General features: G+C 35.3%; 2 protein-coding genes and 1 pseudogene across 2 annotated transcripts; 1 reads left to right on the top strand and 2 right to left on the bottom strand.

The window, feature by feature from the left end:
• Positions 1–1,178: 1,178 nt before the first annotated feature.
• On the top strand, positions 1,179–7,263 carry LOC117929517 (ATP-dependent zinc metalloprotease FTSH 6, chloroplastic-like). Its single transcript, XM_034849823.1, has 6 exons — positions 1,179–1,864; positions 1,969–2,509; positions 2,664–2,977; positions 3,214–3,454; positions 3,543–3,860; positions 5,739–7,263. The coding sequence occupies exons 1-6, from the start codon at positions 1,272–1,274 to the stop codon at positions 7,170–7,172; spliced, it is 3,441 nt and encodes a 1,146-aa protein (XP_034705714.1). The 5' UTR covers positions 1,179–1,271; the 3' UTR covers positions 7,173–7,263.
• A 785-nt stretch (positions 7,264–8,048) lies between these two features.
• On the bottom strand, positions 8,049–10,158 carry LOC117929943 (annotated as a pseudogene).
• A 3,129-nt stretch (positions 10,159–13,287) lies between these two features.
• LOC117931209 (amino acid transporter AVT1I-like) lies at positions 13,288–14,889 on the bottom strand. Its single transcript, XM_034852130.1, has 3 exons — positions 14,683–14,889; positions 13,988–14,595; positions 13,288–13,875 (listed from the first exon to the last, which is right to left on the bottom strand). Exons 1-3 carry the CDS (start codon positions 14,843–14,845, stop codon positions 13,360–13,362), a joined length of 1,287 nt encoding a protein of 428 aa, XP_034708021.1. The 5' UTR covers positions 14,846–14,889; the 3' UTR covers positions 13,288–13,359.
• Positions 14,890–16,480: the final 1,591 nt, after the last annotated feature.

Below are 16,480 nucleotides of genomic sequence, written 5' to 3'. Positions count from 1 at the left end.
TAAAGCACGGTACCCAAATAGGGTTTGTTTTATTGAACTTGCCATCATCCAAATGACTCTTTATGAGGAAAACACCAAATTCCATGACTCCTTAGATTTGGCACAATATAGAAGGATATGATTTATTGACTCTTCATCTTCCTTGCATGGGAAACAATTTCGCCAAAGATCACTTCTTCTTTACAGCTGATCCAAAATTAAAACATTGCCCCAAGGACCATAGAATTCCAAATACCCCTTGTAGGGAGAACTTTGTGATCTTTCCTACTCCACAACAGAGTAGAGTGATTTGAAAATTTCTCTTTCCTTGCATCCATGCATTCCATTCCGTCTTCCTCATCCCTTCTAATGTTCTTACCATGAAGCCTCAAAAGGAAACCCTCAACCATTTCAATCTCCCAATCATTCAAATTCCTTGAAAAATAAGGATTCCAATGCCTTCTCTTGCCCATTGAATCCCATACACCTGCCACCTAATCATCCATTGTCAATGCCATAAAATATTAGAATCACCATACTATTTGTCTTTCTAAAACTTTACCCTTCTACCACTTCCTCCATTGAAAGACGGTCTGCATTTAAAATACCCCCAATCTCTCCTAATGGCCTTCCACAACCCTACACATAACCATCCCTACTTTAGTCTCATGGGAGAAATTAGTCATCATTCCCGGTTACCTTCAAACATATCCTTAGCTCATCAGTCAAGAAGGTTCTTTTTTTTCCTCTTCTTCTTTAGTTAAAGAAAATATTACTAATGAAATAAGTTACATACATATAGATACACAAACTATGCTGATATTGGGCAACACCGCAACAGTACGTGAATTATCCTTTTCAACAATTTATGGGACCCGAAGATTTTATCACCATAGTCTGAGAAGAAACTGGGGATGCAAAGGGCCCCAATTCAGTTGCCCACCACATAATAGTAAACATAACGTGGCATCATTTGTGGACATGCTCTGGATATTGATAAAAAGACAAAAAGTTTAGTATACTTCTTGTTTTCCAAGTGTGTGGTTGGAACCTGGAGGAGAGAGCCGTTTACTCTAGATGATTCATGAATAAAGTGGGAAACTAAGGAACAAATATCCACTCGAAAACAGCCAAATGAAGGTGCTGGAAGCTTTGAAACATCCTATATCTCTTCCTATTTAAACAGTTCTTTAGTCTTCCCTCCAAAACAGTTCGACACCAACTGCCCAAAACATAGAAGAAAAGGAGCACCACCATTTCAGTTGAAATAGTTTAGTTATTGAGCTAGGACTATGTCACCTGCTCTATCTCTTTCTGTGTCCCACCTCCCTATCTGCAAATACCAGGACATTTCAAAGGACACCCACCTCCCCAAAAGCACCAATAGAGAAATCCCATGTTTGAAAACACCGTCAAAAATCAAAGTCAGTAGGAGAAAGCTGCTGAGTTCCACCGCTTTAGGACTCGTAGGAGGAGGGTTGTCTGTTTCTCAGCCTGCAAGAGCCGAGCCAGAGAGCCCAGTTGAATCCACCTCAAGTAGAATGTCATACTCAAGATTTTTACAGTACTTGGATGAAGGTGCTGTTAAGAAGGTGGACCTGTTTGAGAACGGAACTGTTGCGATTGCCGAGATCTTCAATCCTGCACTGGAAAGGATCCAGAGGGTGAAAATACAGCTACCTGGATTACCACAAGAATTGCTGAGGAAGCTTAAAGACAAGAACGTAGATTTTGCTGCTCATCCCATGGAAATCAACATGACAGCCGCAGTTCTTGACTTGTTGGGGAATTTAGCTCTTCCATTGCTTCTGCTTGGGAGTTTATTGTTGAGAACATCATCAACAAATACTCCAGGAGGCCCCAACTTGCCGTTTGGACTTGGAAGGTATTGTAAATGAGTTGAATTTCTTTTCATTATTAGCTTAAGTAACTATTAAATGTTCAGTAGATAATATGATTATGTACAACAAAATTTTCCAACCCCCATAGGAGCAAAGCCAAATTCCAGATGGAACCCAACACTGGAGTAACATTCAACGATGTGGCTGGAGTTGATGAAGCAAAGCAGGATTTTCAAGAGATTGTGGAGTTCTTAAAAACCCCGGAAAAGTTTGCTGCAGTTGGTGCAAGAATTCCCAAAGGAGTTCTCCTAGTAGGGCCACCAGGGACTGGGAAGACATTGCTGGCTAAGGCAATTGCAGGAGAAGCAGGGGTCCCTTTCTTTTCTCTGTCAGGGTCAGAATTCATTGAGATGTTTGTTGGGATAGGGGCTTCAAGAGTGAGGGACCTGTTCAACAAGGCAAAAGAAAACTCCCCATGTTTAGTCTTTATTGATGAGATAGACGCTGTTGGAAGGCAGAGAGGAACTGGCATTGGTGGGGGGAATGATGAGAGGGAGCAAACACTGAACCAGTTGCTTACAGAAATGGATGGATTTAGTGGGAACAGTGGAGTGATTGTCATTGCTGCCACCAATCGACCTGAAATTCTTGATTCAGCTTTGCTGAGGCCAGGAAGGTTTGACAGACAGGTATAAGCTCTTCCTTATTTCACACCCTAAAAAAAAAGCTAATATGAACTGCATAGTAATTTTTAAGTAATAACATCAGGGCTGGCATCGTTATAAGACCAAGATTAGAAAGGAAATTCATGAATATTGAATATTTTCTTTGTTGCCTGAGCAGGTTACTGTTGGACTACCAGATATAAGAGGGAGGGAGGAAATATTAAAGGTGCATAGCAACAACAAGAAGCTTGACAAGGATGTCTCTCTTAGCATTATAGCCATGAGAACTCCAGGATTCAGTGGTGCAGACCTGGCTAACCTTATGAATGAAGCTGCCATTCTTGCTGGTCGGAGGGGCAAGGACAAGATCACACTGAAAGAAATTGATGACTCAATTGATCGAATCGTGGCAGGAATGGAGGGAACTAAGATGACAGATGGAAAGAGCAAAATTCTAGTCGCTTACCATGAAATTGGCCATGCTGTTTGCGCGTAAGTTCCTATAATAATGATTGATATACGTGATATAGTCTATGCTCTTTCCTTTTGTTTGAAGAAGCTAATGATTCCAACTAAATCAGCTACTTTATTTTTCTCGGTACTTTTACGTGTCCAACCATTGAGAGTCAGATGAACCAGTACTGTGAACTACTCTCATTTCCAAGCTTCCTGAACTCTGTACTCAAGGCATGTTGAGCTTACTTCTATTGTTATTTTTTTAATTACAGGACATTGACTCCAGGCCATGACCCAGTACAGAAAGTCACTCTAATCCCCAGGGGCCAAGCCCGGGGCCTTACATGGTTCATACCTGGAGAAGATCCTACTCTCATTTCCAAGCAGCAACTGTTTGCCAGAATAGTTGGAGGCCTTGGAGGCCGGGCAGCAGAGGAATTGATCTTTGGGGAATCAGAAATCACCACTGGTGCAGCAGGGGACTTGCAACAGGTTACTCAAATAGCAAGACAGGTATGCTTTTCTTGAACATTTTATTCCTGGTATACTAAGAAGAAAATGAAGATAGCTTCTCAAAGTTGCTAATGAGTTCTATATACAGATGGTAACAATGTTTGGCATGTCGGAGATTGGGCCATGGGCATTGACTGATCCAGCAGTGCAGAGTGGTGATGTAGTACTGAGGATGCTAGCAAGAAACTCCATGTCGGAAAAACTTGCTGAAGACATCGATACATCAGTAAGAAATATCATTGAAAGTGCATATGAAGTTGCTAAAACTCATATAAGGAATAATAGGGAGGCAATTGATAAACTAGTGGAGGTGCTATTAGAGAAGGAGACCCTCACAGGAGATGAATTCAGAGCCATCCTATCAGAATTTACAGACATTTCTTCAGATAAAATGAACGTAAAACCTGTGCGTGAGATGATTAAAGCCTGATCCACCACATAAATGTACAGTCAGGGAGAAAAAATAGCTTATGTATTAGGAGGATAAACGCAAATATGTACAAAGGTTGATGTTACTATAATACAACAATAATTTGATGTTCCACATCGGTTGGGAACATAGTCTACTTTGGGTCTACAAACTGGACTTGTGAATTGCCCTAATTTCATGTTTTTACTTCCGTGTGTATAGATATTAACTGCTTTGATTTTTCCTTTCATATGATTTTTTATCTAAATATTTTATTGCAATGACATGGAAACTAAAGGATTCACCATTAGTGGGCGGTTGTTTCCCAAGATATGAGGAAAGAGGGCTTGGGGGTTTAAAGTCTTTCTGTTCTTAATAAGACTTTTCTTTGCAAGTGAAGTTGGAATTTTGCTATTGAGAGAGGAGTCTTTTGGAATTAGGTCATCCATGGTAAGTATGGAGAATCAAGAGGAGGGTGGGCAACTTAGGAGGTAAAAGAGGGGTATGAGGTTGGTTTGTGGAAAGTGATAAGAAAGGATTGGGATCTTGTGAGATCTAAGTGTTCCTTTGTGGTGGGTAATGGGTAGAGGGTACTTTTTTAACAGGATAGGTTGTTTCCTTATTTGTTTTACCTCCTTTTAAGAATGCATGGTTGGAATTTCTCTGCCAAGAGGGGAGGGGGAGGTTTGGAATCCTTATTTCTCTAAATCTTTTAATGAGTGGGAGGTGGACAGGATATGAAAGATACATTGATTTGGTTAGTGACAAAGAGTGGTGAGTTTATAGTTAAGTCCCTTCACAATGTTTTGGAACTAAACTTAGATGAATCTTTTGCAATGAGTAACATTTGGATTTCTTGGGTCCAACTCAAAGTTGTTTTTTTTTTTGTGTGGGAGACAATGTGAAGTAAAGTTCGAACTTTGAATCAAATTCAAATACGAGGTTGGTCTTTAGAAAATTGGCGTTTCTTGTGCCTTAGACATGAAGAATCTATAGATCATTTGTTACTCCATTGTGAAACGACAAGGGTCTTATGAAAGCTGATTTTAGTACTTTTTAAGGTGTTTGGGTGTCAGTTAGAGATACTTTGCTAGATTGATATGATTCTTTTGTGAACAAAAAACATAAGGAAGTTTGGCAAACAAATCCTTTGTGCTTGCTTTGGATAATGTGGAAGGCAATGAATATCATTGCATTTGATAACAAGTTTTTTTTTTTATTTTATTCAAAAGGTGAAAAAAGATTTTGTTTGTTTTATGTGATTTGAGTCTAAATTATTTTTAAATGATTGCCCAGTAATTTTAGTAATATTGTTTTTTTTAATAGTTGAGTAATTGTTGAGGTTCTTATTCTGTACTCTTTTATTTGAACCTTGATCATAAAGGGAAATATATTTTCTTGTATACCTTCAAAAGTAAAAAGAATTTTTATAGAAGTATCTTGAAGTGAAGATATTAAAGTATCGAATAGCTACGATATTAAACTACAAATCTAGATGGTTGATGTATGTAGTCAAATTTGGATTCAGATTTAATTACATAATTTATGTATAAATAAATGAGATATTCTAAGTTTTGTAGCAAAATAATATTATTTATATATAAAAAACCTAGATATAAATTGGGCCGTAAAATAAGCCCCAATCTATTTCTTTTGGAACACATGGATGTCCCCATACATGTCTTCCTGTTCCACTCGACCAAAAATAGAAGCTTAAAAAGCTACAACCTATATTATAAGCTATAAGCTATTTAAGAGCAATGGCTTTAGTCTCTCTGTGTAGCTCATGGCATGGTTCGCCTTCAAATCCTAACTGCCAACCACTTCTTCCCCCCAAAACCTTCCAACGGTAATTTGAATTTGGTTTCCACAAAGCAACAATGCCTCTCTCTCCTGAACCTCTGCTCCTCCATGAAACATCTCTTTCAAATTCGAGGACATGGTTTCATCGCAGGTCCCCTCCTCCGGTTCTGTGCTTCTTCTCCCTTAGGAAACCTGAACCACGCCAGAGTCCTTCTCAGCCGCTCCGAGAAATCGGAGGTTTCTTCATGGAACGATCTCATCAGAAGCTATGCTACCAGGGATTCTCCGAGGGAAGCTATTGGGGCTTATCTTGAAATGCGAAGCTTGGGAATTAGTCCCGATAAGCTCACCTTCCCGATCCTCCTCAAGGCGTGCGCTGCGATTTCAGCGTTCAATGAAGGGAGGAAGATTCAGGTGGATGTAGTGAAGCATGGTTTGGACTGTAATGTCTATGTTCAGAATACTATGATTCATTTTTATGGGTCTTGCAAGAGGATTCGGGACGCACGGAGGATGTTCGACGAAATGTCTTATAGAACTGTTGTTTCTTGGAATGCTGTGCTCTCGGCTTGTGTTGATAATGAGTGGCTGAACGATTCATTTGGGATTTTTGTAAAGATGAGGGGTTCTGGATTTGATCCTGATGAGACCACAATGGTGATTCTGCTATCTGCGTGCTCCGAGCTTGGGAACTTGAGTTTTGGGAGATGGGTTCATTCCCAAGTGATTGAAAAGGGGATGGTTGTGAATTGTCGACTGGGTACGGCACTTGTTGACATGTATGCCAAGTGTGGGGCAGTGTGTGAAGCTAGTCTAGTGTTTCATAGGATGCTTGAGAGAAATGTATGGACATGGAGTGCGATGATTCTCGGGCTAGCTCAGCATGGTTTTGCCAAGGAAGCCCTAGAACTTTTTCCCAAGATGAAGCAATCTTCAATATCCCCAAATTATGTGACCTTTCTTGGAGTCCTCTGTGCTTGTAGCCATGCTGGGCTGGTCGATGATGGGTACAGATTCTTTCATGACATGGAATATGTGCATGGCATTGAACCCATGATGATACACTATGGTGCCATGGTGGATATCTTGAGCCGTGCTGGTCGTCTGAAAGAGGCTTACAACTTCATCTTGAACATGCCTGTTGAGGCCGACCCAGTTGTATGGAGGACGTTGCTCAGTGCATGCACCATTCATGGCATCAATGACAATGATGGGGTCGGTGATAAGGTCAGAAAACGGTTACTTGAATTGGAGCCGAGGAGAAGCGGGAATTTTGTGATGGTTGCAAATATGTATGCTGAAGTTGGGAAGTGGGACAAGGCAGCAAATGTGAGGAGGACTATGAAAGACAGAGGGTTGAAGAAGATGGCTGGGGAGAGCTGCATTGAGGTAGGTGGATCCATCCATAGGTTCTTTTCAGGGGATGATCCTCAACTTGATTGTGAGGATGTCCTTCAGTTACTAGATGGATTAAACCTACATATGAAGACGGTTAGCAACTTGTAATTTGTACTTGGAGACTCTCTCCTTGCCTCTACAATGTACAAGATGCTGTAATACAAGCACTCACATATTCATTGAAATGCTCCATTCTTTCCATCCATTGTGGTTTTGTGGATTGCCTTTCTTTCTCATACATTCCCTTGTTAATATTGAGATTCAAAATGATGAGTGCTTTCACTAACACTTCTGCATGATAACTCAATTCAGTGTCAACCTGGGAGTGATTTTGAGAGAGGTTAGAAGTGCTTCTTAATATTTGGAAGCGTTTTCCTTATTTTTTATAAGTGTTGACAAATTTTTAAAATTTTTATATCCAAACATTAAGGGTGTGTTAGGTATGTGAGAGTAGGAATGAAAATAGGATGCAAATTGTGGTGAATCATAAAGAATGTAGAAGAGAGATCAAAATTCTAATGCGAGTAGAATTTAATTTCTGTACTATTGAATTTTTTATCCTCATTCTCATTTTAAAAAACAATTCAAACACATTAATGAATGAGAATGAAAATGATTTCTTATTTCCATTCTCTATTCCAAATTTCCAACATTCCAAACATTACCTAAGTGATTTTTTCGAATGCATTTTTGATGCAAACACTACTAACAGAAGCCCTATAATGTAAAAGCACTTTAACTAAAATCACTCCTAAATGGGCTCTAAAGATCTTATTAGAGTCAAATCCACACTCTAACCCGAGTTGATTTACAATATTTCTTGGTTCTTTCAGATAGTTTTTAGAATCACAAATAAAGATGAGGCATTCAGTCCATGATTAAAGTGCTAAGTGCATGTTGAATACACATTCATTTCCTAATCTCTATTCATTCCAACATTTTATATAGATGAAAATAAACACACCATTAACTTGGAATAAGACACTAAGCATTCCTTGCTAACAAATGCCTTACTAGCTGTACCAAAGCTGTGTAAGTACCCATATCTGCAACTGAAAGACCCATTGACATAATCCTCCTCACTATGAACAGAAGCTCTAATCCGAATTTCCTGTAAGAGCCCAAAATCTTCAAGTAGCATGAGCATGGCAGCAAAATTGAAGCTGTGACACTTAAAAAGGCTCCAACCAGTGACATAAGATACCCGAAAAAATGTACAACCAGAGCTACAATGATAGTGCTTAATATCAGGCTGGTTCTGATCAATATGCTGAGGAGCCTTTTCTTGTTGGAGTAATATGGAAATTAATTTAACAAATAGATAGGGATGCCTCCCCAACTTAGAATTGTTCTTCGTTTATGAAATCCAACCCCATCAAATGCCCCAACCTAAAAAATCGAACTGAGGATGATAAAGGAAGCTAGAATACCAATGAGAGAGATACATAAGAGAGAATGCTGAGATTCCCAAATAAAACAGAAGGCAAAATAACAAGGCCTACAATTATCGCAAAACTTTCTCTTCCACCAATTCTGAGTCAATAAAGTTTTAAGTTTCATCCTGGGTAGTAAATTATGGAGGTTATCTCCTACTAGAATTAGAAAACCTGTAGCAACTAAATAAAGCTACATATAAATGAAGATCGATACGGCTATCCTTCCTTCCCTTGTTCCTGAATGCTCTATGTCCTTCAAGATAATGCTCCCATAAGAGACACCAATCTTTGATCGATCTGAGCTGATGAAACAGGGTTGGCGACTCAAAGATTTAGTCAAAGCATTCATAAGTTGATCTTTAGTAAAGATATACAAGACAGTGAGATTTCTGTTGGCAACATGATCACATACAATGCGAAAGTCAATAGCAATTATACACTTATATTACATGCATAAGACTGTTCAAAAAAAGTTTATGGCCAATATAAGGGAATTGATACTTCCAAATAACATGCAAAACTTTCTACCATAATTAATAACTCTATTGAATTACAAAAATTCTACTGTAAATACCAAACAATACACACTTACAACTGATTTATGATTTCTGCTATAGATGTGTAAGTACCCATGATGACAGCTGAAATACCCATCACCACAACCCCAATTATAACCACTAGTTCAATTCCAAAGTTCTGGTAAATGCCTGAAATCTTCAAGTAGCATAAGCCTGGCAACAAAATTGAAGTTGTGACACTTAGGAATGCCCCCATCAGTGACATGAGAGACCCAAAAATGGGACTGTCAGAGCCACAATGATAGTGCTGAATACCTAGGCGGTTCTTATTAGAAGGGCAGATGCTCTTCCATTGCGGTAGTATGGAAGCCAATTTTCAGTAACATTCACAATTGGTATAACCATTAATGCAGATATGGGATTGATGATAGTAGTGTAGATGGCTACTCTTGAGCTCAGCTTCTCAGTTGGAAGGTTTAAAGTTATTTGTGATTCCACATTTGAAGCAAACATCAAGTATCCCTGAACTGTCATTGCTGCATATTTGATGGTGCAGAAGATATAGCAAACAAGCAAGACCTGCAATGATAAAGGTAAAATACAAGTAACATATAGAATTCAACCACAAAATGAATTAAAAAAATTTGATGTATGCTTTCATTAGAAATTCATGGTTTGCACTTGTTAACCCAACCACACACATACACAAGTCAAATAAAGAAGACTAGAGATTGTAACGTGGTTCTATAATCAATATGATCTCTATATCCAAAGAAGTAAAGAAGACTAGAGATTGTAACATGGTACTATAATCAATGTGATCTCTATATCCAAAGAGCACACCAACACTCAAGAATTCATTAATTAAATGAAGATGAAAAGTTATAATGGTGAAAACTCTATCGCTCCTCTCAATTGTGGCTGCACATAATTTTACCTTGTTGAGATATAAGAAAGAATGCTCAAATTGTTTAACCAGACCCAAGGCAAAATGACAAGCCCAAAAATTATTACGAAGCTTTGTCTTCCATCAATTATGAGCCCAAAAATATCAAAATGAATCTTCCGTAATAAATCAAGTAGATTATCCTCTTCAAGAACTAGATAACCTGTAGCAACCAAGTATAACTCTGAATTCATGCCATTATTCTTCCCTTTTATCCAAATGCTCGTTCACCAACATCAGGGTAAGTTTGAATATTTGGATCCACATACATACATCTTTGAAGCAGCAGGCCTGTGTAGAAGGTTGCAATGGCAATAATAAATAGAAGAAGCAAGCTTAGCCACCCTCCTGTTGCAAGTGCATATGGAATCGAAAGAATCTCCAATCCTAAATAATAATAATAATAATAATAATAAAAAAGCAGTCATTGGTAACTATTTTTTTAATATGGATAATCCATGAGAGGCTAATCACATTATAATATTTGTCTAGAAAATGAGATTATAAAACTTTGGGGGGGTTGTTGAAATTTTGATTGATTTATTCATATTCTCTTAAGTCAAGTTTAGATTGGTTTCTCAAAAGTCAAGAAGTTTTTTTTAAAGTTCATTTAAAGCAAAAGTCTATTGAACTTATTTTTTTTCTTTCACAATTTTCTTTTCCTTCTTTTATATTTTGGATAGAACTTTTTATTTAATAAAACATGATTCGAAAGATTTATCATAAAGAAAATGATAATTAAAATCATCAAAATCATTATAACTAACGAAATTGACATATGAACATTGGGTGAGGGTCGAGATAAGGTGACAACATTGGGAGTTTACAGTTTCCACCTAAAATAATTATTCTCATAGATGCTATGGATTCTCCGAGTTAAACAAGGTTTTGATAGAAAGCAAATTTATTAAAAACGCTTTTAGTCTACCTATAATATTTTTATCACTAATATTTTTATAAAAAAAATATTTTGTAGCAATATATCATATCCAAGGATAAAAATATCAATTTCGATGGATATATTGATAACTTGATTTTACGAATATATCGAGATATGTTGGGAAATATTGATGGATATTTTGACACAAAATATAAATAGAGTGAAAATTGATCAAAACTCATGTAAAACTTATAGAAATGTTAAGAAAAACTTCAAAAACTTATATAAGTAATAATAGAAATATTGAGGTTGTTTTGTTAAAAAAAATGATATATGTATAATATAAGTTGTGATATTTAACAATAATATTCATAATTTGAAAGTATATTTTATGCATATTCATCTAATTTAAATATATTTAATTATATAGAAGAAATAATGATAATTTTTATAAGCAATTTTTATTTTAAAATTATGACAATTTTAATCATAAATTTATATTTATTTTTTATTTAATTAAATATCAAATATGTTCTTATATTGTAAAACATTGTTGGTTGGTTGGTGTTGGAGCAATTTTGCATGCATGTATTGGGGCGAGTATGTGGACTAAGAAGTGGGCCCACTACAAGGTTTTTGAAACAAAAAAGTGGAATAGATTATGTGGCACCAAAATTTTGGTCATCTAAAGTATCGACACATCACTTATTTATTGTGCCTCTAAAATTTCTCCCCTACGTGTCGACAAAATATATTACAACACTTTCATCAAATGATTTTTTTTTTCAAAGAAAAAGACTAATAAATACTAGTTTAAGAATTACTTAAATAATTTCTTTTTATTTTTAAAGATAATTTTTAAAAAATTGGACAACATTGCTTTCAAATACAAAACTTACTCCTGAAGCTTAAGGCCAAAAAGTTTTATACTAATTGAGTATGAATCAAACAAGAAACCTTGATAATATGTAAATGTCCTTACATGAAGGAAGGTACATGGCATGACTTAATATGTTAAGCAAATCATTTAAAAAGTTATAATGTAGAATGTAAACATCTGCTTACGTTTCCACACCTTGATGCTTAGGGATTTCAATTGGGACAAATGACCCCCATTTTGGCCCATTCGGTTATATAATGATACTCTTATCCTAAACTTAATTATTTATAGATGAAATGAGATGTGGTGGAGTGGAATGAAACAAGATAATACTTGAACTTACCCTAAACTCAATTCTAGTTTTAAAAAAAAACAATCAAATCTATCTTAAACCGATTAATCATTTTTCCTAACCTGTTTTATTAGGGCTAGGATGGGCATTATAAAAAACCGGTTTATTAACATCCCTATTCATGCCTTGAAAGATAAATTAAGGTTAATGAATTGGGAGTAGTTGAAAATTTGTATTTTAAATGTGTGTTTTTAAGAATGAATATTATTAATATATTTTGTTTAAATCTCGATCACCAAATTTAAAAAAGTAATCTTCATAATATTGTAAGAGATTAATTCCCTTGGATAACTTTTATAAAGTAAAAGTAAAACTAATTAAAATAATAAGAAATAGAAGCAAAAATACTTATTAGATGTACTTTTTTTTTTTAAAAAAAGATAATGTTTGAAAAATAAAACCAATAATAATTTTGGTATGTTTAAGCATTGCAAGTTATATTTTCAACAATTATGCTCATAGGAAATGATGGCTCAAAGAGTATGCTAGTGAATGTATTTGATTGAAAACCTGTGTTAGGCTTTTGTGCTTCAAATTTAGAATTGACTTGAAAAAATAAGCTCAAAATTTAGGAAATAAGCTCAAGACTTTATTAGCTCAATATTTGTGTTAGCCCTCAATTAATTTGATGCAACTCTAACTATATAAAAATTTTCAGCATGACCTCAATGATAGTAAATTAATTATTAGATGACATGATTAATGTGTTAACCATAATAAGTGGTATCGAATCCATGTTACAGGGTGCAGCTTCCCAATTGTGTCTCGTGTCATAGGATCAAATAGTCAGGACAAGCAATTTAGGTGTGCCCATCATTGCAATTAATGTAAACATAAATTCAGCTTGAGATTATATTGGCTTGGGATTGAATGAGATTTAGCTCATTACCTCACGGTTAGACTCATGTGACTTGGAATTATATTAACTCATAATTGTATTAGTGTGGACATGCAATTATACTAACTCATAATTGTTTTCGTGTGACTCAAATTTGTGTTAGCCATGAGATTTGATTTTGACCTTGGAAAGCAAGTTCGAGATAATTTTATTAATCACAATATTCAAAACTAATTTTGATAATCTAGTAGTTAAATAAACTCATGCGATCGCTCTTGTACCATTGGGAGTTTGATACTAAACTTTGTATTAGACGATATTACAAACATTTTATGATGAATAGAAAGGGATACACACTTACACGTTCCATGAACAAACTTTTATGCTTACTAATAACTCTGTTCGATTACAAAATTTGTGTCAATATAGAAAGGAAGACACTTAATCACAACTGTCCTATTATTTCCACTATGGATGTGTAGGTACCCACGATACCAGCTGAAATACCCATCAACATAACCCCAATTATAATCACTAGTTCAATTCCAAATTTGTGGTAAATGCCTGAAATCTTCAAGTAGCATAAGCACGGCAACAAGATTGAACCCGTGACACTCAAAAATGCTCCCACCAGGGACATGAGAGACCCAAAAAATGGGACTGTCAGAGCTACAATGATAGTACTGAATACCAAAGCGGTTCTTATTAGAAGGCTAAATGATCTTCTATTGCAGCAGTATGGAAACCAGTTTTCTGTAGCATTCACAATTGGTACAACCATCAATGCATATTTGGATATGGGATTGACTAGAGTAGTGTATATGGCCACTCTTGAGCTAAGTTTCTCAATTGGAAGGTTTAAAGTTATTTGTGATTGCACCTCTGAACCAAACATTAAGTACCCCAAAACGGCCATTGCTGCATAAGTAATGGTGCAGAAGATAAAGCATACAAGCAAGACCTGCAATGAGAAAATACAATATTGAAGATCAGTAACATCATCTGAAGTATGAATGTACGTGTGTGTGTCTATATATATAGAGAGAGAGAGTAACATGTAATGTTCCACTTACAGTAGAAAACTGGTTTTTCTTTCTCATAGAAGTGTATAAAGTAGGAAAGACTGGATGGGCACAATAGCAGAAAGCATATAAACTAAAGGCAGTAGGGATTCCTTTCCAATTCAGAGTTGTCCCTTTCCCATGAAATCCAACTCCATCAAATACTCCAGTCCATAAAATTGAGCCAAGGATGATTATACAAGCAAAAACACCGCTTGCTGAGATATAAGAAAGCATGTTTAAATTGTAGAAACAGACCGATGGCAGAATCACAAGGCCAGAAATTAGTATGAAGCTTTGTCTACCATCAATTACTTGCCCAAAAATTTCAAATCCCACCATGGGGAATAAATTATGCAGATTATCCCCTTCTAGAATTAGAAAACCAGTTGCAACCAAGTAAAGCTCCAAATACATGAAGATTGATACCATTAATCTTCCTTTCTTCCCAAATGCTTGCTCACCTATATCTGGGTAAGTTCGGATATTTAGATCAACATCCATACATCTTTGAAGTAGCAAACCTGTATAGAAAGTTGCAAGGGCGACAACAAACAGAAGCATCAAGCTCAACCACCCTCCTGATGCAAGTGCATATGGAACCGAAAGGATCCCAATCCCTACAAAGATAGTTAACACGAAAAAATTTAGTTTTTTTTTTTTTCAGTTTATTATTTACAAAGTAGTTATAGAATCAGAAAAACAACCTGATAAAGCATTGAGGCCATTAAAACAGGTCTTGAAGAAAGAGGTAGAGCCCAAGTCTAGCTTGCAGCCAGTGGAGTAGTACTCCATGTCCTCTACGTTTTGACTCTCATCATGAAGAAGGGGGAAGGCGAGATAAAACCCATCAAGCTGCTCCGGCGCCATGTCTCATAAACTAAGAAAGAAAGGAAGGGAAAGGATTATGAAGATTATGAAACTGATTAAGGTTGCATAGTTTTGAGAAACGAAGCTTGGAAATAATATAGGCAACTGGGTGGGGACTGTGGAGCTTGAGGGGCGAAACTTTACAACTATTGCACACAAATCTCATGGTGTTTATGTATTCTCACCTCTCAACCAACTTGATTCACGAGAGCGAGGGTTTGAATCAAAGAGCTTAATGGTGTGTTTGAAACTTTTAAGTTAAAATAAGTTTTCTAAAAATGTTTTCGAAGAGAATCATTTATCAAATATTTTTTTTTTAAAAATATTATATGTGACTTTTAAATTTTAAAAAAATATTTTCTAAATCTTGTTAAATATTTTATTTTTCTTTGAAAAGATTTTTTATGCTAAAAATATTTTTAAAATAATCGTAATGCTTTTAGTAACAATACTTTATAGTCTATTATGATTTTATTGATAGCATATTTACAAGAAACCCTTTTAATACATTGATATTTGGATGCAAATAAAAAAATATAGAATGTTTTCATAATGATTTTGCTAATATACATAATATAAAGTAAATAAAGTGAGTTTTAAAGAAAATTAAACAATTACCATTTAAGTGACTTTCTAGGTTTTTAAATATAATTTTAAAAACTTTATAAAAATAATTAATTTTTATAAGAAAAATGTCACAAATTAAGCTTTTAATTCTCTCACAATAACTCCAAAATGGACTCCAAACATGCATTTCATATTGCTTTTAAAGTGGCATATAACAAGCCTAGCGTGACGGTCCAAAACTTGGAATTAATTTTTTTATAAATATTTTAAGTATACATTATGCAATGAAATGCTAATTATAAAGTATTCACATGACTCTCGTGAATAGATAAGGGTCCTCATTTTAACACACATTTTTACCTAAATTTTAGAAATAAAACATTGAAGATAGTTTAGCAGCACTCATGAATCATGACTTAAGTTATAAAATGATCACATACAAAACTTTGACATCATGGGGTAGGGGTACCTTTGATGGGTCCTTGTCCCATGTGAATCATACCACTAATTATCTTAATTGATCACATCCATTTTTAATTTGCATGCTTTGGCATTTCCTTTTTACTTCCATCAATTTAATTAATAGATTGGATATACTAGAAAATTGTATTATTTATATAAAATTTTCTAACTATTTATAAAATCTTAAGGTTGTTACAGAATCAATCCAGGATAATATAAGTAAGTATTATTGAGTTGTGAGAAGGCTAATGAAGTTTGAAAGGTATAAAGTGAACTTATATGAAAATTACGAATAAATTTAATTGGAAAAGGAATTTTAGTTGAAAATTTATAATAGGGAAAAGGAAATTGTATATGAAAAAAAAAATGTAGTAGGAAAGCTCAAGTGACCTTAAATGACGTTCAATGAAAAAAATTGCCCAACTTTTATTTTTGGGTAGAGCTTTCAAATTTTTTAAGTTTCCTACCTCGTTTTTTTTTATAAAAATAATATTTTTAAATTTTGGGTGTGTTTTGTCACTATTGTTTTATGTGTGTCTTTTGTACGTCTTTTACTCACCTAGAGCACCCTTAGTATCAGGTCATTGTCTTTTATAAAAGAAAACG

This window comes from Vitis riparia, chromosome 14 (assembly GCF_004353265.1).
Source record: "Vitis riparia cultivar Riparia Gloire de Montpellier isolate 1030 chromosome 14, EGFV_Vit.rip_1.0, whole genome shotgun sequence".
In the NCBI taxonomy this organism is placed as follows: domain Eukaryota; kingdom Viridiplantae; phylum Streptophyta; class Magnoliopsida; order Vitales; family Vitaceae; genus Vitis; species Vitis riparia.
This window is presented reverse-complemented; position numbering and strand designations above follow the sequence as displayed.

Coding starts and splice junctions, on each gene's coding strand:
- LOC117929517 (XM_034849823.1), top strand. CDS start 1,272: ATGTCACCTGCTCTATCTCTTTCTGTGTCCCACCTCCCTATCTGCAAA. Junction 1,865..1,968: donor TTGCCGTTTGGACTTGGAAG/GTATTGTAAATG, acceptor CAACCCCCATAG/GAGCAAAGCCAAATTCCAGA. Junction 3,861..5,738: donor ATAAAATGAACGTAAAACCT/GTGCGTGAGATG, acceptor GTTTCCACAAAG/CAACAATGCCTCTCTCTCCT.
- LOC117931209 (XM_034852130.1), bottom strand. CDS start 14,845: ATGGCGCCGGAGCAGCTTGATGGGTTTTATCTCGCCTTCCCCCTTCTT. Junction 14,596..14,682: donor TGGCCTCAATGCTTTATCAG/GTTGTTTTTCTG, acceptor CTATCTTTGTAG/GGATTGGGATCCTTTCGGTT. Junction 13,876..13,987: donor AGAAAAACCAGTTTTCTACT/GTAAGTGGAACA, acceptor TTCTCATTGCAG/GTCTTGCTTGTATGCTTTAT.